The sequence below is a fragment of the Adelges cooleyi genome, unplaced genomic scaffold (assembly GCF_023614345.1).
Source record: "Adelges cooleyi isolate 19-005CV unplaced genomic scaffold, UGA_ACOO_1.1 ACOO_flye_CR_arks_rails_tigmint_CR_PRNA_784, whole genome shotgun sequence".
NCBI classification, from domain to species: domain Eukaryota; kingdom Metazoa; phylum Arthropoda; class Insecta; order Hemiptera; family Adelgidae; genus Adelges; species Adelges cooleyi.
Genome location: NW_026096496.1, coordinates 1605424 through 1631224, shown reverse-complemented (window position 1 = coordinate 1631224; position 25801 = coordinate 1605424). Strand labels below are relative to the sequence as shown.

Below are 25801 nucleotides of genomic sequence, written 5' to 3'. Positions count from 1 at the left end.
CTGCGTTTGATTTTCAATTATTTGGTTTCTCTTCGAATAATCTAACTGTATCATACGTTAAACTGGCATGTAGAATTTTTAAGTAAAATGAATAATCATTATATTTTTTCTCCCGTCGTTGTATGTTAAATATGTTTGTTGTCTATTTTAATTTAGTTCGTAAAAAACGATGTCTTTTCATTGCTGAATATTTTCGAAGAACACCTGTAGGGTGATGAGATTTTTTAAATATGAAAGTTATTTAACTACCCGACATAATCGCCGACCGTGTTTTCGTCGAGGAAAACATTAAATTCATGTGTGTTGTTAGCAGCGATTTTCGCAAAAATGGGCGATATATTTATCCAAGGGTAGTTACACCGCCATTTAACGTCCACTTGTTCTGCGTTATCATTTATCACCGAAATTGTAGTTCTGTGTTTCTGGCGCTTTTTGAGTTTTTTCATTGATTTTTGGGCCACCTGACCAAATTAGAAAAAAACATTATACAATAATACGTTCACTGAAAAATAAAAGATAAAAATAAATTAACGATGCCAAGTTGATTTGAAATAACAGTCCACTATTATTATAATAACACTACAATTGTATCGTTTTATATTTAAAATACATGTCTAGTTGAAAGAACGTGACATCTAAACTTAATTAATAATAATAAGTATTGTTACTTTTCCAAAGTTAACCAAAGTCTTGTCGAAATTTACGTTGAAATAGCTAAACACACTGGTTAGACGACAGTCGGGCTTAGTTGTCGGGCCAATATCTTGTCTGTAAATTGTATACAACTAATCAAATTAATTATTCATATAATATACAGTGATGATTTGAATACACTAAAATGTTAAGTTATAATATAGTGCCTACACATTTTTGTTTAAAAGTAAAATTTTGGCATATTTTGGAGTTAAGCATTACTATTTATTAGATATTTAGTTTTAGTATGCATAATTCATACAACTAATTAATAAAAACGTAGAAAATAAGTTCTCTTCGTGGATTTTAACCTACTGAAAATGTAAAGTGAATGCAGTAATTAACTGTGATGTCAAATTAATAATAAAATAAAAATTTACTACCAGTGAAAATCAATATTTAAACATTAGTAATTAAACTATGAACTATAAATTAAAAATTCAATCGTGACTAAGCAGTTGATATGATTTAAAAAAACAATAAATGCTGAACAAATAAATAGTATTGAATTCCATGGGATGATAGTAAATTTAAATAAAATTAGAAATTATTAACTTAATGTCATGCGGTTTTAGTAAAGTGAATGACTTACACTTTATCAACCCTCGTGGTCATGTTCGAGTTGATAATTTCTGAAATACCTAAAAGTTATCTAAATTAATATTTAACAATAAATATCAAGATATTTTTTATTTACTATACCTGTAGCGGTCAGCTTTAAGGATTTTGTGTCAAAGACCACTGTATCTGTTTTGTTATTCTTTGTCGAGTAGCTCAGCAGTTCAAAAGATATGACTAGAAAAAGTTTCACATTAAAATACTATTACTATTGATTAGGTTAAACAATTATTCATATAAGCTTTGTTATTCCATTGAATTTATTTATTTAACTTTGGCAGTTTTGTACACATTTATTAATTTAGAAAAATATTCCACGTTTTTTATTGAAGCTTAGTGGAAGTTGAAACATTTCACGTCCAAGTGTCTATTACGCGCCATTCGTCAACCGTCAGCTGATTCCGCGCCAAACCGCCGAATCATCGACCAGAGATGATTAAGGGAAATGTGACTACTAGATGGCGTACTCATAGTAGCAAACCTGAATTCCAGTTTTAAAATATAAATTTATCGAGGGTAATTATTAAATAATTGTTTATACAATATGGGAGTTTTGAACTATCACCTAAAGATTAATATAAACAGTTGTGAAATTAAATGTAGATTGTCGTGCATATATTAAAACCGGAATTGGGCCACTTCTTGGGATGGTTTCTCGGGCATTGAAGAAATGTTGCATAATTACCCGGGGAGTCAGCCATTAAAAACATATTTTGATCTCATAAAATAAGATTGTTTGTATTATAACGGTGTCAGATACTTCGGTATTTAACCGTACTACTCGATCCTTAGAATTTTATTGATCATTCTTATCAATCAGTACTAAACAATATCCTATCTTTGCATAATTCCTGGTCGGATGACTTCGTAAGTAATATTTTATCCTAATTGTTTATTATTTTTATTCCTATTAAAAACGTCATTTATCCGAGTCAAAGTATATTTTAACGGTGTTCGTGGCTCTATGTAACCATGGTCTAATATATGCGAGTATAGTCTGACTTTCATTCCTCACATTGCATGTTCTTGAGTATAGTGATCATATAGCATTCAATTATATTAACTACACTGAAGAAAAGCATTCCGAGGGTGTGTTGGACACTTTTATTTCTTTCTTATATATTCATTTAATTATTAGCAAATATTATAATTAGTTTATTGTATAACGGTAATTATCAGACTCCTATTAACGATGCATAAAAGGTATATGATGGTATTAACACAGATTGAATAAAACTAATTTATCTAATCTGTGGTATTAAGGAGAAAAATGATAATCATTGGATAATTGATGAGAGATTATTGATAATCGAATCAGGAATTGGATAATGCCATAAGACACATTCATGACCTAATGTTTTCCTCAAAGGGAAAACATTTTTTTTTTATTACAGTCTATTAGTTTTCTTGTGATTAGGCAATCGGTAATGCAGCTAAGAGACAAATGCTTATTACCTTTTTGGAGTCTACTGTCGGGATTCAAACGTACCGCAAGCGTTTGCTTTCCGTATGGATTCAACTTGATCTCGGCCGGCAGTGTCGATGCCATGTGTCCTTTTTGCAGCCTAATGACGACAGGTAGCGTGGCAGTTCCTAAGTGCTGAAATTCCACGTTAAACTCATACGTTTCCCGTTTGCCCGACGTTATCACCGGTCTGACATTGGTGTCGGCCGTCATTTTTACCGCGTTGCCCCGACACACTTCGCCCTGAACCAAAATCGTAGACCCGCGGGGTGCTTCAGAGGAAGTCAAAACGCACGCGATACGTTCCTGCAAATTGCCCATCAGTTCTCGGGAGACTGAAAATGCAACAAAACGTTTTTTATTGTATTTTTTTACAGACCCCCGAAAAACATTTACTCCGGAACCAATGGATGATGCTTGCAACGGTCTGATATAATTAATGTTAGCAAGAGCTTCGAGTAGGTTTGTGATTTTATAAGTTAAAGTTATTTATCAATATAGATTGTAGAATGCACCCCTCGCTCAAGTAGTCAGCTTGCGCTCGGTTAAGGTACATTATACGCTTACCCCATTAACCAGGAGAAGAGCGCTATACACACAGGGTAAGCCGTCATCATTTGAACAGCCTAACCTGGATGGACAGAGCTCTAAAGAAAGGGACGGTTTCTGAGGGAAATAAAGATATGGAGGATGAAGAGACCAAAATGACTACCACTCTATGACTCTTTTTAAGACATATAGTTGGAGAGTGCTCTAATAGAACGAATATTGTCCCGAATCAATTCAGTGGTCGATGGGTCTTGACTAAGATTGTAAATGTTAAAAGGTCTTAATTGTTTTTTTATTAGTTTTGTTTTTTAGTTTGTTTTATAGTGTTACATATTCCACGTATATTTTTTTATTGTCAAATTGTGACTTTTTTTCTATGTCGGTGCAACATAACGTAAAACATTAAGGTAAAGGAATTTTAAATCTCACGCAAGTGTTCCAAAGGGTTGTCTGCTGTACTGATCACTTTCAGACACAAAGGTGCGTTTTCTTCACCGGCGATCGCATCTAATGGACAGTACCTGTATGGACATAAAAAAATAGCGTCTCGATTAGTGATGAAAAAAAATGTATGAAAAATTACAAAGGATTATTTAATTCAAAGACTAAACATTTTGACAGTTTTGTCCATCAACATTTTTTGTACCACAAAAAAACTATTATTACTAATTAAATGTTAACTAATTTCGTTGTTGGCAAATTATGTTCACTTTGAAAACACATGCCACTATTTAAAACTAATACTTGTTCATGTATTACATTTTATCAAACAGCAAATTAAAACGTTAATATAAGCCCATAGAACATTGCAATACCTACCTACACAGTTGATTGTATTTCAAATTCCATTTTTTGTTCGTACTGTACCTATGCTGTAAGGAGTTTTGTTTTACTAATTCTTCCATAAAAATGAATTTTAACAATTATCTTAATTTTAATTAGTTATTTAGTTTAATCAAGTAACAACATGTCTTTACAAGTACATCAAAAAATCAGTAGACACAAAATTCCTTTCAAATTAATTACTAAGGTCAATTTGCCGCTATATAAAATTAATTTATTTTCAACTTACCTGATGACAATTGATTGGGTTTCGTAGGGTTTCAGTTGGAATTCCGTCGGATGAACATCGTAACGTTTGAAAAAATAATTTTCTTGTTGGAACGTTCGCAAAGCCTAATTAATAAAATACACATTTTAAGCAGGTACTAACAAATTATAACATTTAATTAGTAGCTCTATATTTTAGTAACACAAGTTCTTTCTCTGTCTATGTTTAACAATTAAAAAAATGATTATTCTTAAGTGATGACTCAAAATTAATAAGCAGTATTAGATACCTACATAGCTTACATTATACAAGTGCACATAATAGTTATATATATATACATACACCTCAAACATTGAATAATTTTTATTGAATAACAATAAAACATTTTTTTTTTAATATTAAGTGTTAAAATATAACAATTGGTAATTACTAGTTTTGGATATTTTTAACCTTCAGTTTAGAATTAGATAGAAGTATACAAGTACTTGTTACAACTGTCAAAATATATTATGTACGCCTGTTATGGCGGCAAATCAAAATATACTAATTATTCAAATGTTTCAATAGTATAATAAATGTCCTGAATGTAATTTTAGTGAACATGAACTAATTCCTAAAAAAACAAATATATTTATAACATTTTCTATCAGACCGTAGGATAGTTCTTCGAAAATGTTATTATTTTCTAATTGTATAGAACAAGTGACAGAAATCATCATGAATACATTTTTGTCAGTAATATTTTATTCACGTTTCCCTATAAAAATTAAAATTATATAGACATACTTTAACAACGTGCAATAAAATTGTCAAATCTGTTAGAAAAGTGGTGATTTTCTAAAACTTTTTAATAATATATTTAAATTTAATATTTACTACCTTCTAGAGAAGGATAGATTCTCAAACCATCGTTACTTCTTCGCCTTATCGTATACAAATGGGGTCGGCTAAATTTTTTTTTTTAAATACCGTAATATACGTATTTGTTGTTAAAGAAATATTTAGAAGAAAAAACGTTAAATTATGAATTCAAGTATTTAAACAAAAACTAAAAAATAACCCAATTAAACCCTATATAAAATAAATATTTTTTTCCGAATAAATTCTAAATATTTGTTGTTTTCTAAAAACAAAAAAATCCCCCACTTAGGTTATTTTGAGTTTTGGGTTTTTTTGACCACCCTCGACTGTTGAACAATATAACATTGTTCTCCCCCTAGTTACGGACCATTAGTTTTGTTGTGTGTTCAGTCTCGACCATGACGGCAAAAGCCACCTCTTGTGCGCTGTTGTTTTTGATAAGTACCGCCTGTTCTCGGTTGATGGCCACCAAAGAACCGCCAAAGTACACGTACCCAATGTTGCTGTTGACTTCGGTGCCGGCCACGTGCATTCCGATAGAAGGATAAACGACATTCGAGCACACCGGAATATTGAACGCACAGGCTTTAGACACGATTCTGATGTAGGAAAAATCGCAACAGGTTTATAAAAAAAAAAACACATTTTATATAATGCAATATGTTTAGTAGGAAAAATGTTCTAGTCGACTATTACCGCAAACTAAATCGATGAGTGCCTGTTTTGAACCAAGTGACCTGCACCTTGACGGGTTTCGATGAACGGTCATCTTTGTTGGTGAACACAACGCGTTTTGGCCGAACAATACAGCGTATCTCGTTTTTGTTATTATCGGAGTGTACAATAACGTTAAATGTACCCGATGTAGCGGTTCCTTTAATTAATCCAAATCGTGCTACTTGTTTTGCACCCACGGTTACTTCTCCAAAGTCTATACCGGTTATTGAGGGAGTAAAACAAATGTGTTCAGCCATCAATAATTCATTTTTTTTAGCTTACAAATAAATATATAGTGAAATATTTCAGGTTTATGCGATATTTAAGTTGCTATGGATTTTAATTACTGAAAAGATGAACAACAATTATCTTTTACTATTTTTTTAAATTTTATTACAAATATATATGCAATGTTACAAAATAATACACATGAAGATATAAATATATTACTCCTGCAAGCATAAGCTTGTGATGGAGTAAGAGTTACCATTTTAGTTGTGTATACAAAATGATACTTCTATAATCATAGGGATCTTATCCTATGTACATAATATTATTTACAAATAAATAGACTTGATATCGTAGTACAAACAATATCAAAAAAAAGAAAGAAAAAGTACAATTGGTTATTTTACAGACTAATGCCGGGTTGCATGAAAATATACGGAACCGATAATCGGTTATCAGTTCTGTAAAACGAATAATTTTTAACAAAAATGAATTTATCGAATCGACAAGTTATAGGTCTGATTTTAGTTCTGTAAAATTTACAGCAAGGTTATCGATCTCTACCAATGACATATTTAATTACTATTTTGTTATCACGAAAAAGCAATTGACTTGTACTAATGGGATTATGCATTCTGAATTTATTATATACTTTTATAAGATTTCATTGTCATCTTCGTCATCAGCTGATGATTCAGATAAAAATATATGTACATTTTTTTGTTAAATCGAATAGTGAAGTCCGTTTAGTGATAAGAGGATTATAAAAGAAGTTAGAATAATCTTTGGTTAAATTTGGTTTTACAAGAATAAATTGTTTACCTTAATGCGAAAAATTGTAAGCAAAACAATCAGTTGGTACAAATTACCCGTCTTTAGTCCACTATCATATTTTCTGTTTCTTTTATGAAATCAGGATCCTCATACAGTCCAATACATCTGTTTCAGGATCATCTCCTTCGAGGCCATTGAATTTTGAAATTAACTGTGAGGTCTCAGTGTTGAAATCCTCGGATCAGAGCTGACAAGAAGATTATTTAGGATATCCTCATTTGTCCATTTCCGCAACATTTTTCTGGATCTGAACTCTCGGGAGTGGCGAACAACTTTATTAAGAGCTTCTTGAGCCTCTTCCGAAAATTTTCCAATTGGAATAATGAAACTTTCAATTATTTTCTCCCCGTGGATCAACACTTTATGTACAGTTGGTGGCATGTAATACCTCCCGTAGTGCTTAATATAAATTTCAGCGGTTTCTCGGGCGAATGATCCGAATTTTTTAGGGCAAACAGGTTTGCCTGTCTCGAATAACTTTTAATAGGGTCTCTTTATCCCTTTTGTCGACTGGAATTAAAAAGCATGAACCCGTTAACCTTTGAACGCCACCAAAAACCCAATGGCCCTCCACACGATGGCCACGATGGTGCTTCCTACGGCCAAATTTACTCTCGTCAATTTCGACGATCTGGTCGATACCGCCTATTTTTAAATATTTTCATCTATAACTACATTTTTTTATTTAAAAAATATATGTATAAGTAATATAAGTACCTATTTTATTGTGTTGATTTATCATGTCATCAAAAACCACTTCCCTGTGGAATGATGCCCAATCGACGGCAGTCAAAATTTTGACTTGTTATATTAAAAATGTCAATGTTACATTTTCCACCCACAGGTAAGAAAATGTTACAATTTGGTACAGCGATAAATGTGAGGAGTTAAAAAATGTGTCCTTTCGGATGGACCGGTAAACATCACATTTCTTTTTACCTTTTTTCCCATCGTTATATGATTCTCTGCATCTCCACGCAAACCCGTCAGGAGATCGAACATCCGAACAGAGTTTTAAAAAATGACCACGATCACACTTTAATAAACCTTCTCGAGGTAGCAAATTCCAAGACTGGAGTACATTAATAACGTTTAATGACACAATACCACTGGTTTTGTGATCAAAAAGATCATATATCTCGATGATATTTATGCACGACATTATAGTATTATTACAGTAAAGTTTAAAGAATGTAAGACACGTTTAGTCGCAATTGTACGGAAACTCGTAATGCACCACTTACTACTTTAAAATATATTTTTGTGCATTTAACGTTTATCAACATTATTAAACAAAAAACCAGTTCAATACTAACCAACCCGTTAATAATGTAGAACTTTATATCCTAACATATTAGTTCGGGTAATTAACTACTATGTATAAACATACACAAATGACTTAAAGCAAGTACACTCTTATCGACTATCGTCTCCGATACGACACTATCATAATACTGTGATTATGCTTACAGTTTTAAAAATATGTAAGTCATTCAACTATAAATAATTTTTTGAGTAGGTACTAAGGAGGTAAAAAAACGATGTGCCTAGTTATCCAGGTGATCGTATACCAAATGGTAGGTAATGGAGACACAAAACGGCAGGTCGCCAGGTATTAGGCACTCGATCGCTTCGCTCGCTCGGTGCCGTCGCTTCGCTCCGCTAAACTAAAAATATCCTAGGTTTGCAGGCTTCAGTCTAGGAGGAGGTCACAGGTTTAAATTTAAGTAAATCTTGGTATTAATATCTACAAGATATTACGGCAAAAAAAAAAAAGGACCAAGACGGGCGAGAGACGTCCTCGCGTCGGCCGTTACCGTTATAATATAGTGATGTGCACACGTGAAAATCGCCTTAAGTTTTTTACGAATAACTCAATAGTTAATTAAGCTAGAGCAATTCTGATTTTACCAAAAACTTCAAAATTAAAAAACGAATATAATGAAGATAAAAAATATTTAAAAATGTTGATTTTTAAAAAAGTTATAGGGTTTTTAAAAAAAGAAAATGAAGTTTTTGCTTATAACTTCAAAAGTAAGTCCGACCCCCAAAATCTGACTTCACCATAATTTTTATCGTAAAAAAGTACATATATTCCAAAAAAAAAAAAATTGAAAAAAGCGTGTGGGAACTAAACTGCACTTATACCAAATTATCTCTTGAATCACCATCAGAATCAATATCTAAAAGTGATACTATATCGACGTCATTTAAATTAGCCATTTTAAAATTATTTCAAATTTAATTTGAAAATCAAACTTTTATAATCACAAAAAAATTCATACGCACTTGGTATCATGGAGTAATGTGAGACCCCATCACTGCGATAACACGGGTTACCATATTACACTATCATAACCTATAAAATGTTTTTGCTGTATACCGAAGTGAGATATATTTTATCCGAGAGGACTAGTACAGTAGAGTACAGGCGTAATGGAATCAAAGAAACGAAGAGACGATGAGGTCACAGGTCTACAGAAATTATTATAAATAAAAGTGATAAAATTGAATAAAATCACTTTCAAATAAACGCTTTGATGCTAATTTCTAAATACATTACCTCAATTTAATACTTTCTAACTTTGCTGGTTTATACTGGCTTGAAAATACTAACTACCGATTTGCATCAAAGCGTTTTTTTGAAAGTGATTTTATCACTTTCAGATTTAAAAATTCCTGTAAACCTGTGACCTCCTCCTCACCACTATGCCCCGACTCCACTGTACTGGTTTTTTTTTGCAAAAACAGTGGACCAAATAAGACATAAACAATGTCTTGTTAAATTTAGTTGGAATGGTCGACGATATATGTTTTAATCGTTAGTACTCCATAGTTTAAATTATAGTCGCTTATTCTCAATAAAATTAATATTTATGTATTATATACTTCCATTAGAGCAATCTCACACTAACTATTTATACTTCGTAGATTATATTGTTTCAAAGCTCTATTATACTTCTATTTTACTAGATTGACAATGTACAAAACAAAATGCAACTAAATAATGTTTATGTAATTGGAATTGCATGATTTTGCAATACTGTGTGAATTAATTTTGATCCTTCAAGGGAATCTTGAATTTTTTAATGATCTGTTAACTGTGTACATTCGTTTTGGAAAAAAAATAGTTAAATAAAATAAAAATAATAAAAAGTAAATGTATATGGAAAAATCAATTTGGATTTTTGCCATAAAGGTTACGAAATATATCATTTTTAAGGCTATTTGAGAAGTACAAAAAGAAAAAAATAAATAAATCTTTAAAGACTAGGAAAATGTATGACAGAGTGACTAGATATTAATCAACAACACGAATATACGAATGATATATTCTACTGTTGAATATATCATTGTGTACACACAATACATTATACAATGAATAATTAATAGTTTAATTTTAGAGTATTTAATGTAGTAGCTTGTGTGATTGCAGCAATAACTTACGCCCTTCGTTAGGGTATTTTTTTATTCTTAAAATCTCTTAGCTGATAAATCCATTGCTTAAGCCAATTTCAAATATTTCTCACCGTTAGACACAAATAAGCATTCATAAAGCGATACGTTTCGGTGAATCGCCAACCTTATTATTACTTAATTTTTTCATCTAAACTGTTTGTAAACAAATGTTATTTTCAATAGTATTTTTTTTTATACTTAATATAGATTTTTGTTTTTTTATAATTTTATTCTGTTTTTTAATACTTTTTAATAAAAGCATATAATAACTATATGCCTTTATTGCATATTTTAACATTTTCGAATTCATATGGGAGTGAGTTTATGTTCGTTAATAAAACAAATAATGAAATTACAAACTAAAGTGTGTACGAGTAATACATTTATTTAATAATAATAATAATAAGTTTATTTTGCCAATATAAAATTTTCGGTACAACAAAAAGTAATATAGTACAAAATAAGAATAAATTATATTGACTAACTTCTAAAAAGCTAAAAGCTTGTGCTAAGAAGTGAGAGTTTCTTATAACATTAAAATATATAAACGAAATGACTTAAAATTTAATAAACAACAATATAGTCTTATTAAAGAGAGAAGAAAAAAAAAGAAAAGGAAAAACTTATAAATCATAATTAAGTGTAACATAATCAAACTGGTTAAGCTTAATATATAATTTTAAAGGAATGTAAAACTAAACGCTAAAAAATTGAAGTACCCCCCTAACATTAAAAGAAGAGATGAAACAAACATCACCCGAGCTAAAATAGGCCACTCTCACCTAACCCATGCACACCTTATCAACAAGGAACCAGCACCAGTATGCGACACTTGCAAGCAAATATTATCGATAGAACACATAATCATCAACTGCCCCAAGTATAGAGAAGCACGAAAAAAACCCAACAATCCTCTCACACTTCACCAAGCATTCAAAGAAGAAAACACCACTGAAATCATCAAATTTTTTCACAATGTAAATATAAGCCATAAACTATAAATATCATGTTATTCTAATTCCTAAACTTATTGTACATTAACTTCTAGGCTAATAATCATGTAATTAAAGTCTTAACCATTAATAAAAAAAAAAAAAAATTTAAAGAGTTAATATTATTGAAGTTAAAAGGATTTAAATTTAATTTATGACTCAACAATGTACATTTGTAAATAGGACACTGAGAGGTTACAGTCTTATAGTATTTAATAGATTTAAGATTAGAAAGACATTTATTTCTAGTATTATAATTATGCTCTGTGGTATTCAAACAATGTCTATATTTATGTACAAGTAAAACAAAGATTTATAATATAACATGGATATACGTTGTACGTTAAAGTCAATGTATAACTGATTTGTTGGATATAGTTACGGCTTCGAGATAATAACTTTTATTAAACTATTAATAGTTGTATTTAAAAGAGTCAAATAATATTTATAGGTACCACCCCAAAAGGGCAATCCATAGTAAACTTAAGATTGAACTAATGACATATAAATAATTCTCAAGTGTTTAATATCTAAAATATATTTTAAGCTTTTAAAGTTATAAAATAATTTCCTGACAGTATTAACCAATTTATCCACATGATAATTCCATTTTAGTTTTTCATCAAATATTAACCCTAAATATTTAATATGATTTACTCTATGAATATGTTGACAATTACAGGACACAATTTTGTTTGTACAGTTTAAGGAATGTGGACAAATGAAAAGATTATGTAAGGTAGTTGAATTTGATCTAAGATTAAATAGTATATAATTAGACTTTTTTAGGTTTAACTCTAAAAAATTATTATCATACCAACTCTGAATACTATCTAATGAAATATTCACCTCATCAAATAGAACATCAATACTTTTATTATTAAAAAGCATAACCGCATCATCAGCAAAACTATAAATATCACCTTTTATAGAAACATTAATAAAAATATACATTAAACTAAAATATTTCTAACAATAAGCATCTTATCCCGACGCTTTTCCGTTATTTGTAAAGTATTCAGGGAACGTAATTCGTATGTCTTTAGCCTTTATCTCTTGATTTTGGGTACGTTGTAAATGGGTTACATATGTTATATCAATTTGTTCGTTACGCCGTGAACCCCGAATTAATTAATTTTTTACGTGTATGTTGTTATGATTCAGTTTTGACCTTTAATAGCTCTTCATGACGCTGTTGTGTTAAGAATGCGTCGTAATTAAAGAACTATGTATAATACTCTAGTGTGGAGTAGAATATTAGAAAATAAATTACTCACTGAAAATGTATAATAATTTGCCCTGTACAATAATAACGCTAATTACACAATATGTACAAATGACCCAAATTAGTTTTATGTGGTATAAGCAAAAGCAACGGTTCTTGCTACTTTAGGCAAATGAAAATTTATACCGATTATGATTCTCTCAGTCGATACTGAGAGGAAATCGTCATGCTTAGTTTTACATTGATTGTACGGTCTACGATAATTGTGTTTTATCAAACAAAATAAAAAATAAAAATGTTTGGATTTAAATTCTGTAAAATTATTTGAGCTTATAGACCTTTTTTCCAAGTTATTGTGGAAGTCAACTTTTGAATAACTGTTGCATTTCATTAATAAAGACGTCATTATAAAACCAATAGCAGGCTTTAAAATACGAGTACTTCAATTATATGTTTTCAGGATTGCTGTTTTCAAATTTGACATCAGTATTATACTTATCGCTTACCTAAGGATCGTGGCCGGGGGCTGAGAAGTAAAGTATTAAATAATTTTCGACGATTTCCGGAGGTAATAATAAAAAGTATTATGTTTAGTTTGAGATGCAAGTCATAAACGGTATTAAAATACTCGTTATTGTTAAACCTCATGGCTAGATGCTTTTTTCGATAATTAGTCACGTATGTTTTTTTTTGGTTACATAAAGTAATGATATAAAATATGTTTTGTTTAAAAGTCTGAGAAGTCAGTTTGATCATTATCATTGCATCCGACGCCTACAATTTTTTCTTCAGAAAATGATTCAAAGTTACATGTGTCTGAAGGACTACTGTAATTCGGTCGAAACGGCGATTCCATGGTTCGGTTAAACAACGCTAACCAATCAATTGTTCTAAACCATCTGTGAAAAATATGAATTGATTATTTGGAGATAAAACAAAATACACTTAAAATAAGGTTACTCCTCTATAACTCAATCTACTACAAGTTTCTGTATTGGGGCGTCTTTAGTTTTTATTTAATAAATCTAGTTTTAAGTATTCTGCCTGTTATTAACCTCTATCGTGTCTTCGTCGACTTAATCTTCGACTCACTCATTTGAATTACATCCTTCTTCGAAGATGATATATTTTCTAAATTTCTTTCTGACTTAAATGTTTTATGGCTTGGTGGTTTATCGAAAACCTTCGTCATGCAAACCTAACCTAGCCTTATAGTGATAAGAAATAGCTTATCAGAGACAACTTTAATGACTCTTGATATGAAATAGATGATAAAGAATTTGTGATAAAATTTGCTGGTAGGTAGAGGATTGTAGATATAGTGAGGGGAGAAAAAGATATTGCAGTTAAAGGGAGGAGAGGAAAATTACTATACAGTTTATCTGTTATTTTATTGTTCCTTCTTAGAGGTACCCGTACCATCAGACATATTCACGAACTGATGTATTTCTTCAAGAGAAAAACTACATTTTTTCATCGCGTAATGAAACACCCATCTCATTCTTCTCTTTTCATATTATCATTTTCACTATTTATTATCTCAAACTACTGATATAAAAATATCCAATTTAGTTATCTATTTAGTTTGTCTATTTAAGTCCACGCACATCAATCTGGACATTGACATATTATCCTATGATTTTTATAACTATACAATTATAATTTATATCATATATTGTGATATTATATACTAAATATTTAGTTTAGAACATCGGACACTCAACAATTATGTACAATTTGCATTTTATCTGAAACAAAATTCAAATAACAGGTTAACTTTTTTTGGTTACACAATATATTCTGTTTCTTCTTCTACATTAACTTCTCATACTTAATTTTGTTTAACGTAATCACTTCAGCCGCCCATTTCATTTGATCTCTCGTATTGCATGTATACCTAACTCTTGTAGTCTTCACGTCTGTCACGTCTACTTAAACTCTACTATTCTCTTGCGTGACTATGACTGTTACTAAGTACTAAAATTGTTTTATTCTATTTACCGCTTGCTCTCCAAATATACCCGGTTCTTCTGGATACTTTTAAAGTCTCCTCATTACTACTTAACTCGAACATTATGTTATTCTGTTTTAGGCTTACTACGTATTATCTAATAATTTTTCTCCAGCGCCGTCTTCCATCATCACTTCTAACTTTTCGATACTCTTGTCCACAAAAACTACATTATCTATAAACAATAGACTTATAATACTACAAATAGTCCAAGTCTATAAACCTCATAGTCAATTTTTTATTTTTCTAGATTCTCGTTATAATTAATTTACTCCTACAACAAAACATTAACTCAACTTTTGATCTTCCTGTCCTATTTTCCGATCTATCAATTTTTAACTTTTTCCCCAGCACAAGGAGAACACAACTAACATAAGTCTTAGTCGTTTTAAGTCTCGTGGTGAGCGCGGTGCTCACCTGATTTCCATTTTAGCCACCACTTATTCAATTTTTTTGTAACCCTCGATATCTCTTATGCATGTCAATATATCTGGGAATTTTTTTAAAAATTTGGTTAATCTTATTAGCTCCAAAAAGCGAGTGTCACATACACACTATACGAGCCTGTTCGTGCATGTTTGTTTAATATTTTGCCCCAGTATGTCCATTATTTTGTTTTTAAAAAGACTTAGCCTGATGCGTTGGCATAAGCCATAAGGTATGTGATATTGAGGATTTACAAATATAACTGAACGATGACGGAGTGATATTTATACAAAATTTTGTACGAAAAAAAATTATTTTTATAACCACATCAGGGCTATCATGTTTCGTTTTTTTTTTTGATAAAACAGAAACAAAAATTGGAAAGAAATTTGCATTTGTGCAGTTACCGGTGTTTTTTGATATCCTCCGTTCCGTTTTTCAAGTTTCCGTACCTCTTGGTCAGATCTACTTGTAACAAATTCTCTGTCAAATCCACGAGGTCGGACGAAAAACTGGCGGGAACCTTGTAGTGGCCGGTAGTGATTTTCTTGTACATCCGACGATCGGTGTCTGATTCGAACGGCAATCGACCAATGACCATTTCGTACGTTATCACTCCCAGCGCCCACCAGTCCACCGCTTTGCCGTAACCCTTGAGAAGAATTATCTCTGGCGCCAAATATTGTGGCGTGCCGCACATGGTGTAAGTTCGCTTGACTACACGCTTGCAAAAACCGAGATCCGTCAGTTTTATGTAGCCATTGCCGTCGATCAGTACGTTTTCCGGTTTCAGATCCCTGAAAGAGATAAATGATATAAGATTACAGATATGAGATACGTGATAAGAAATAAAAAAACAAGAGATAAGTGGTAAGCACATATGAGTATAATAAATTAGATTCCTATGTGTACATGCCGTCAATAATTATTGAAGTTACCATTTTCCGCCATATTTGTGGGAATTAGAACCTTATAGTATAGGCTGTGCGTTGATTATTTAATCAGTCAGGACTTCTTCTTTTATATATACATAGATATAATTTTATACACACATAAATCCCACAAAAAATGGCTGACGTCGACTTTAATTCTTATCACTAGTTGGCCATCTGGTTTATTATAAATATCTGTGGCCACAGCTTTTTTTCGAAGAAAGGTATAATGGTTTAGTCTCACTTGAAATTGGACATATACTTTAAGGTTCAGCATAGTAGCGTCACCCAACGTACGTGTAGCAGCAAATTCAAAAATGAATCACGGATTCCCTTTGCTCAACAATCATTTTAACACATTAATCAATCTATTCACCAACTGTTAAACACCGATCAGTCTGTGTGTATAATGATGTGAATAGCTCTACTGGAAGTGGGAAGGATTGTCTGTACAAAACCAGGGAGCTATGATATGTAAAAATGTGTATTGTGTGACGCTTAAAAAAACTAAAAAATATGAAATGCACACCCCAACAAAGCTTGTCCATCAGATCACATGAAATCTCGTTTGCACATTTAATTTTGTACGTTGGAAAATCTCGAACGAACTACAAAGTTGCAATTTTTTTTAAAAAGAACGGAAAGCACTATTCATTAAGGGTCAAAGGATAGGCAATATTTGACAAGAACTAATCTAGTAGCCATTTTTAATATGCCGACTAATTTTAAGGTGAAAATATATTAAGATTATAATACTTTTAAGTTATTTTTCTTCGAGTTATGGCAAGAGTTTTATAAAAAATGACTTTCGTAGAAGTCATTTTCTAGCGTATCTATTGGCGGATTGCAATTTGTCATTTATTTTATGTAAAGCTTATCTACTATTTTTTACTCGATTTACCGCGTTCAACAGGTTGAAAATGTAACCGCGGACATCATTTAACTAAAACTATACCATAGATATATAACAATACAAAATATAGGAATTATTAACAAACGTATTACCTGTAGAGTATATCTAACAAGTGCAGGTACTCCAACGCCAGGACCAACTGGCTGGAGTAAAATTTGGAATTGAATTCGCCCAATGACCCTTTCTGCTTTAGCAAACTGAACAAATCTCCGCCGATGGCGAACGGCATGACAAAATATAAGTTGCATTTGTCCTTGGCAAAATACACCATGTGCACAATAAACGGATGTCGTATGGCTGCCAAATAACGTTTTTCGTTCAAAACATGTTGGACGTTGTTTTTGCGCAAAACTTGTTCCTTTTTCATGATCTTTGAATAAAGACAACAATATAAAAGGAGAATTGTTTGAGCGGACTCCCACTGCAGCCTATTTATCATTTATTTATTGGGCTTTGTAACGGCCTAAAAAGCCTAATAGTTAGTATAACAAAAATACAAACTAGAATTAAAAATTATCATGCAAAAATAAAATGACAACCATGCAATAAAATCGCTATAGTTTTAAGCAAGAATAAAATCATACAATAAACGGTTGAATATGAACAAAATCGTCTGTAAATGAATTACATTGTAGTTATGTTTTATTCAAAGTAACTTTAAAAAAAAAATGATCGACTAAAAAAATTGCTTCTATTGAAATATTTATGTAATTGGAATTGCATGATTTTGCAATACTGTGTAAATTAATTTTGATCCTTTAAGGGAATCTTGTACATATTTTTAATGATCTGTAACTGTGTACATTCGTTTTGGAGAAAAATAGTTAAACAAAATAAAAATAATAAAAAGTGATTGTATATGGAAAAATCAATTTGGATTTTTGCCATAAAGGTTACGAAATATATCATTTTTAAGGCTATTATTTGAGAAGTACAAAAAGAAAAAAAACAGAAATCTTTAAAGACTAGGAAAATGTATGACAAATCAATAACACGAATATACGAATGATATATATGAACTGTATTCAACAGTATGTGTACCTACACACAATGAATAATTAATAGTTTAATTTTAGAGTATTTAATGTAGTAGCTTGTGTGATTTTCTAGCTAAATTGCATTGCGTGATGTCTACAAGGAACCATTTTTTTACAAAAAAAGAGCTGTACTTGTATTTCCAATTTCTGGGAAATTGATTCCTAAGTGGTGATTCACTTTAAGCATCAGGGTCCTCCTTTTCAGTTTTAACCAAACTATTATTCCATTAATGTCCAGTCTGTTTCAAGAAATAATGTTCAAATTCCATTTTAGAATAATTTAAAGTCTTAAACTCGATAAATTTGTAGCTGGCCGTAGTCTTGGCGCCAAACTTATTAATTTTTCGCCAAGATAGGTAAATATAATATCTGTTTTTTTTATTAGACTCTTCTAACAGTCTTATGTCGAATTCAACATATATCAAACATTAGTGGAATAGAGTCCGCTCTTTTTTGTATTTAAATTGTATAATATTGTATTGTAACGTAGTCTTGTCATCAATAAGCGGTGCCGGGAACACAGGGGAAGAAATACTTTAAGGTGACTCCCCTTGTGTTCTTATGGACTTGTAATAAAAAAAAAAAAGGCATCTGAACAGGATAAATTCGTGTTGTTGGTATACACATATTATCTAACAATATAAAAGAATGTTTTAACGACTGTTTATGACTGAAAGTCAAGTCAGCTGAATATTCACCTTGATCACTCACTTTCATTGCCAAAAACGTCTTCGGGTCTGATTTATGATTTACTAGTATCACGCGACCAAAAGCGCCCTTCCCGATGGTTTTAATTAAGTTAAAATCGTCAAACTTGGACTCAATAATTTTTTCGTTTTCTAGACGGTTTTTAAATAATTTCGTTGCACACTCTAAATACTCCGAAACACTTGTTTGTGAACATTTTTCGTCATATTCCGTCATAATGTAAAACTTCTTTTTTTGAGTACCTCAATAAAAAATTGCAAATAAAAAAAAATAAAAACAACATAAAACCTTATGTATAATTAAAAAAGACGATATTATTGTTTTCGAGTCGATACATAGTTTGTTTTTTAGATACGTAAAACTACCTGTGGTTGTTTGGCCAGTATTTATTTGAAATCATATTCAGCAAATACCAAATCACAACAAATTATATTATGTGTACTGCGAAAAGATTGAGATAGATGCGAATAGAAATATTTTACGCATTCCTAGAGATTCGGCCCATATGTATGCTGAAAATAATGTTTCTTCCACCAAATTTCGCGAAATTGCATCATCATCTGTGGCTAGTTAGAATATTTTACTATTAGAATCACAATCATAAAGAAAACTAGTAAAGTCGAAAGAAATTATGACTATCTAAAAATCATTCTTCGCAACCTTAAAATTCGCTATTTAAAATTAACCAGTACAAAATCAATGCTTCCGAGTAGTATGAAAATGTTTTTTGTTGATTATTGACATAACACGGACTAAAGTAATTATATTGTATTGATATTTATGTTTTATAGTTGTAATTTTCAGTTATTTCCAAAATTTAAAACATTACTGTCTAAAAACAATTCTTTGATTAATTCGGGTATAATTAAGATGATAAAAAATAGCGTGACATAATCTGTAGAGTAATCGGATTTTTATAAATTTTTTTTTTTTGTTGGTTAGACAAGTTTTAATTTAATTACCAAAAGTATACATGAACATTATACATAATACAATACTATAATAATATTTTATAATATCGATAAAATAAAATACACTTACAGTAAACAAAGATTTTAGGAATCTGGTTTGTAAAACAAATACTTTAAAGTTGTCTACACAATTTCGGGTACTAATACAATTTTAGCATTTTGATATAAGAAGTTTTTTTTTAAAAGTATATATTAACATTTAATTATAAACTCTTCATATTTAATTAAATATTTTAGTTTCCCCTTTTATTTGGTGAATACATTATTATTTTTTATTCAAACCCTTTTGGTCCTTGTCCCCTATATTTGTTGTTTCGTTGGACTAGTTGAATGTAAACATATGTACTTTGCGTATAACGCAGCATTGTAGTAAGGAGTTGAAATTAAGTATTTTGTATAACATTGTAAAAAGCTCTTAAAAACTTTCTTAACTGTGCTATTGTAATGTATTTGAAAAATTGATAATCTATGAAAATTTGATGAAATACTAATAAATCACGGAGTTGAGTAAATGTGAGTACTGTCCAAGTCCTCGGCTTTAACAAACCTAAATTATGCATCTAAATTATCTAAAGGGAATGCCATCGACACCGGATATAATCAAATGACAAAAACCAATGTTGATAAATAAAAAATAAAATGCAATATTTAATGAAATAAAAAGACATTTATTTGGTTTCTTTGGCGATGGTTTCATTCAAACTCGGCATTTGTATTGCTGTCTCCGTTCTCGCCTATATTCGTTAAATATGAATGTATACAGCTCTGAAAAGGTAAAAATATTGAAAATAATTTTCGTACTACTTACAATTAATAATACATTCATTTTTTATTCTTACTTTCATACATGTAACGCGTTCTTGAAAGCATCCACTGAAATTTTACAATTTTTTTTTTAATAGTGTTGATTTTAACTTTTTATGTAGAACTCCAAAACCTACCTGTGGGTCCATTGTGATTTTTTTAATTTTTTTAATAATCGTTCGTTGTCGGCCTTTGTCGTAGCAAGTTGTTTTTCAATGTTTTGTTTTTCCCTCACGGTAGACACTAACAGATCCTTGATGTCGGCCAATTCGGCTGCCACTGCAGAACCTTAAATTTGATGTGGCGAAGTCAGTAACTTTAAAATATTAACGGGACAGCTCCAATATTCCCCAGTAGTAAGTATCGAGTGTTTTACTTGTCTTAACAAAATCTTCATCTTTTTTTATCAATACTCCTTCCATTATGGCGAACAAGTGAACGATGTCTTGTTTACTACTCATCGCACTTCGCTGCCACGACGGCAGATCTTTAGTGGCGATGTCTATTAAACTTTTATACCTAAACAAAACAATATATGATTTTAATGAAATGCGCAATCAAAACAAACGTTCGCACGAGACCAGAATGAAGTCTCTTACTCTGATAATTGCCTACTTTTGAAAGTGTTCTACGCTGTTTTCGACGATTTTGTGATGCAAGAACGACAGTTCTTGGAACGTCAACGACCCGAAACCGGTGGCGGCTATTTTACTCAGCAACACCTTAACGTTAGCGCGGCGCACTACATTGGTTTTGCCGTTATGGATCTTGGCCAGCACGTCAGGAACTACATTTGTCAGTAGATCGCCCAAAGCTGCCGTCGGATCGTTTGCGCCCTGGTCGATTGACATCTTTTTCTCGTATCTGATGGTCGGCGGAGGTTTTTCGCACTTGCCTTTCTCGTGTCTTTTGCCTCGTTTAGCCGGACGACACTTTTCGACTTTATCTTTAGCCGTGACCGTGTCAGAGTCGTTGGCCGCGCATAGCTCACCGCCGGACTTGCGAACGACTTGGGACGATCTAGCGGTTTTCTCCATCTCTTCGGCAACGTGTGCTGAACAAATATCCAGACAAACTTGTTTGGTTTCAGCTAGCAACTTTGCGGTGAAATCGGCCACGTCCGTTTCGGGTTTTGGCAGACGATCGGCAACTTGTCGGACGCGTTCCAGTTCTTTGCACAGGTTTTCGGCGACCGCCATCGATTCGGCACAAGCTCTTCGCAGCAATTCGTTTTCTTCGTTTTTGATCCTCAGAGCGCCCAACAATTCGTGTACCGCTTGCCGGCAATATGCGATTTTAGCTTCATAGTTAACCGGCAACCGCCGGGCTAAATCGTCGACACTGTCGCACAAAGACCAACAGTCGGCTAACACGTTGGTCAACTTAACTGACTCTGAAGCATCGCTCTCGGCATTCAAATCACATTGGCAATGCTGCGAGATCTTGGGTGCGGATTCGTCGTCGGTTTGCGTTTGCTGACGGCACATAAGACCCTGACTAGCAGCTGTCGGCAAACAAGTCTGTACACAACCGTCGACCGTTGTTAGCGTTTCTGTCGGCGTACTTAGACCGGCACCGGTCACCGCATCATCCGTGTTTGACGATTGATCGCACACGCCCAAAGAAAGAGCCATTTGTTGTTGTGCCAACATTTTATTTTGTCTCACTACGTCTTCTACGAGTCTCATGTACTCGTCTTTGGAGTTCCTGTTGATCTCTACGGACGATTCTAGATCTTTAATCGTGCTGGCCTGCTGATCGATGTACAGCTGCTTTGTCTTGTATTCGCTATCCAATTTCAAGTAGTCTTCCAGTTGACGCGAGAGCTTTTTGTTGAGATATTCCAATTGTGTCTAAGAACAAACAAATTCACCACGCGTCATCTTAACGGGCTTCGCAAATAGTCGTAGGGTCGATAAATTAAAACTAAATCATAATTGGAATTAAACTAAAGTTCCAAATTCCAATTATGATTTTTTTTTTATCTCTGAACGTTTTGTCTACAATAAATTAAGTCAGAACCTGTTACGGTCAGAATTTTAAAACTCACGTTCTGTATCGATTGATGTCGCTGGTACTCTTTACACGATTCCTTTAGATCTTCCATGTGGTCTTCGAGCTCCATGATTTTCTCTTCCGCTTTCTGTTTGTCACTTTCGCTTGTAATTAGTTTCCATTGCAGCTGCTTATATCTCATGCAATATTCGTGCGACTTATTTTTCTCGTACACCAGTTGGTTAGACATCATACAATTCAATTGCGTTTGCATTTCTTGCGTTTTAATAAATTGTTCTAGTTCTTCTATACGGGTTTTCGTACCGGCTGGCTGTACGCTAATATTATTATACCAATCTCCCATAACCGTGTACAAGAACAAAAAAACTCGTTTTAAAAATATGTTAAAACCAAACATTTAGTCCAACTTTAAAGGTTTATCGCCAATCATTGGTTCCGTACGTACTATACTGATTTCGTATTTTTATCAATACGTTTATTTCCATAACATTGTTTTGCACGTCATTTTGGCCACTATATTCAATATTAGTACAACACAATTATAACTATATATTTTACTAGCTCTGGGCTACTAGACTCCGTCTGGGATAATAATATTTTGTTGTTATTTATTCATATATCCATTTTTTATATTGTGACTCCTGAAAAACTACATATTTACACACAGAACCTTTTGGTAATTCTGGAAACAGACGATTTGCGGTTAACAAAGCCGAATTGGGTGAGCCCTTGTTCTAATAATTATCTCTTTTTTATAAAACTTTAAAAAAAAATTATTTATGTGCTACGGTCAAGTTTAAAATTGCATAAACAGGTATGCAATAAGGTATGCAATGCCCTAACAGGAACAAAATCCACACAAAAATGCTATATTTGTGGCGCGACCCCAAAAGTCATGAACAATACAACACAAACTTTTCCCGAGGATATAATAGAAAACTATAGTTATGACTTGTCTCCGTTGCACGCCCTTATTAGGTCATTTGAATGTTTAATTCATATTGCTTACCGTTTAGATTTTCAAAAACGGCAGGTTAGAAAAGATAAAATAAATGAAAATATCATCATTGGTGATGACCCTGGCGATGATAATAAAGGAGAGGGAGAGTGTTAAAGTAACCAACAGATAATGAAAAGAAGAAAGAAAGAGATACAACATCAGTTTAAGATTCAATTGGGTCTCAACGTGGACAAACCAAAGCAAGGGTTTGGGTCCACCAACGACGGAAATACAGCAATATGCTTTTTCCGCAATTCAGAGATTTCCTCAAAAATCATGGGTATTGATGAAAGGCTAATAAATAGGTTTAGTGTAATTTTACAGACAGTGTCGTCTGGGTATGATATCAACTTGGGCAAATTCGAGAATTACGTGTCAGAAACGAGACAACTCTATTTAAACCTCTACTCGTGGTACCCGATGCCTGTAACAGTGCATAAATTACTGTATCACAGCTCGGAAATCGTAAAATATCATTTGGTTCCCCATCGGGATGTTGACTGAGGAGTCCCAAGAAGCTAGTAGAAATAAACATTTAAGGAATCTCAAAATGCATTATACGCAAAAAAAGTCACGTGCATCAACAAATCAAGATTTGATTAATATCCTTATGGTATCATCGGACCCAGTAATAGCTAGTTTTATGCGACCTACATAAAACAAAAACCATTACATTTGATTCAGAAGTACTGCAACTGTTGCAATGCTCTATGCCTGATTCATCACTATCCATTTCCCAATTATCATTGGATGACGAGAGATATGGCGATTACGAATGGCGATTCTGATAATTCAATTTTTTATTATTTTTCGAAATGCATTAACATTGCAAGAAACTAAATTTTGTTCCTTTTTTATCAAAAGCTTGTTTCATTTTGAGTTCAACTATAACTGTTATAAAAGTTTAATCAAAAAAGCTTTTTTAAAACTGTTTAATAAAAGTTCTAGCTTACAAAAGTTTTTACTTTTTTAATATCTATTTAAATGTCACATAAAAGTTTTTGTTAAACTATTAGATTTTCCCTCTAAAATAAAAATTATAATTATAAAAATATTCAATTATGAGTAGGATTCAATTAAATATTTTTATAAATAGGTACTTGGTTGCTTTTTCATAAACATGATTGTGTTCAAAAAATGTAACTGTCACTTATACAATACAATTATATTGATTATACTTATATTATATTGATATATTATTTTCAATTGTTTATTGAAATTAAAATTTTCAAACTATTTTAAAATATTTTTATATTAAATGCATAGTATAGTAAAGTTATTCTTAAGTTTTCTATTATGTATATGATTGATTAAATTTGCATATACGTTTACAATAAAAAAGTAAAATCATAATACTTTTTTCATCAAACAATATTCATGCAAATGGTTTATCATAACTGTTAAATAAATTGTTTTATAAACCTTGATAGAAAAGAAAAGTTCTAAAAATAACAGTTTTGAAATAACTATACATTTATTACGTTTCATACATCAACACTTAGTATACAAATTAAACATTTACTTATATTAATAACAGTTAACTGTTTCATTCGACCCCTGATGATTATGAATTATGATGTTTATTTTTACATCAATTGTGATGTCATATCACCGGGAGTTTCGCTTGTTGAATGTAGTATATACACATATTCTGTTTACTTAGTAAATATAACTTTTTTTTGTAATGATTGTATTAATTAATAGTCATTATAGTAGAAATTAATTTAGCAACCAAAAATACATACATCACACAGGTGTTTTAATCACATTGACTCATGTCTACGGTCGATTGTTGCCGGTTCAGTGGGAACCGGCGGCCGCCGTAATGACTAATAATTTCATAACAAACCCATCAAAAAAACTATTTATAGATTGCGTGCCGCGCGGACTACAATAATGATAAAAAAACATAATAAAATAAATCGGATATATTTTGTGGTTCGGAAAAATGGCCATATTATTTATTATTATTAATATATAATTATTATTTATTAGTTGCTAAACATTTTTAAGGGGAAACTCAGTTTCAAAGTCTCTTATGACGAGCCGCCACTGAATATAATATTTGAAAATAGTATTATACAAGTTAAAAAAAAAAGGTTTTTGTTACGTCTTGAGTTAATTATTGAGGGTTAGAATTTTAAATTGATAAAAAATAATACTTTTGCTGTAGGCAGTCAGAGAATATAATATGTATTTGTAGATAATATAAATTATGATTGTATAATATTTTAACAAGATCCCGTTTTGTGTGATTACACCAGCGCGCTTTAGTTCTTGTTATGAATCCC

At 31.7% G+C, this 25801-nt stretch overlaps 1 protein-coding gene across 1 annotated transcript; it reads right to left on the bottom strand.

The window, feature by feature from the left end:
* Window positions 1-13419: 13419 nt before the first annotated feature.
* Window positions 13420-18935, bottom strand: LOC126845430 (cAMP-dependent protein kinase catalytic subunit alpha-like). Its single transcript, XM_050584084.1, has 4 exons — window positions 18723-18935; window positions 17067-17344; window positions 15537-15926; window positions 13420-13591 (listed from the first exon to the last, which is right to left on the bottom strand). The coding sequence occupies exons 1-4, from the start codon at window positions 18933-18935 to the stop codon at window positions 13420-13422; spliced, it is 1053 nt and encodes a 350-aa protein (XP_050440041.1).
* Window positions 18936-25801: the final 6866 nt, after the last annotated feature.

Excerpts from the sequence above, each read along its gene's own strand:
- LOC126845430 (XM_050584084.1), bottom strand. The coding sequence starts at position 18,935 with ATGACGGAATATGACGAAAAATGTTCACAAACAAGTGTTTCGGAGTAT. Across the intron at positions 17,345-18,722 it reads AGACGTTTTTGGCAATGAAA|ATCATGAAAAAGGAACAAGT; the intron begins GTGAGTGATCAA and ends CTTTATTCAAAG. Across the intron at positions 15,927-17,066 it reads TTGTTAGATATACTCTACAG|GGATCTGAAACCGGAAAACG; the intron begins GTAATACGTTTG and ends TATCTCTTTCAG.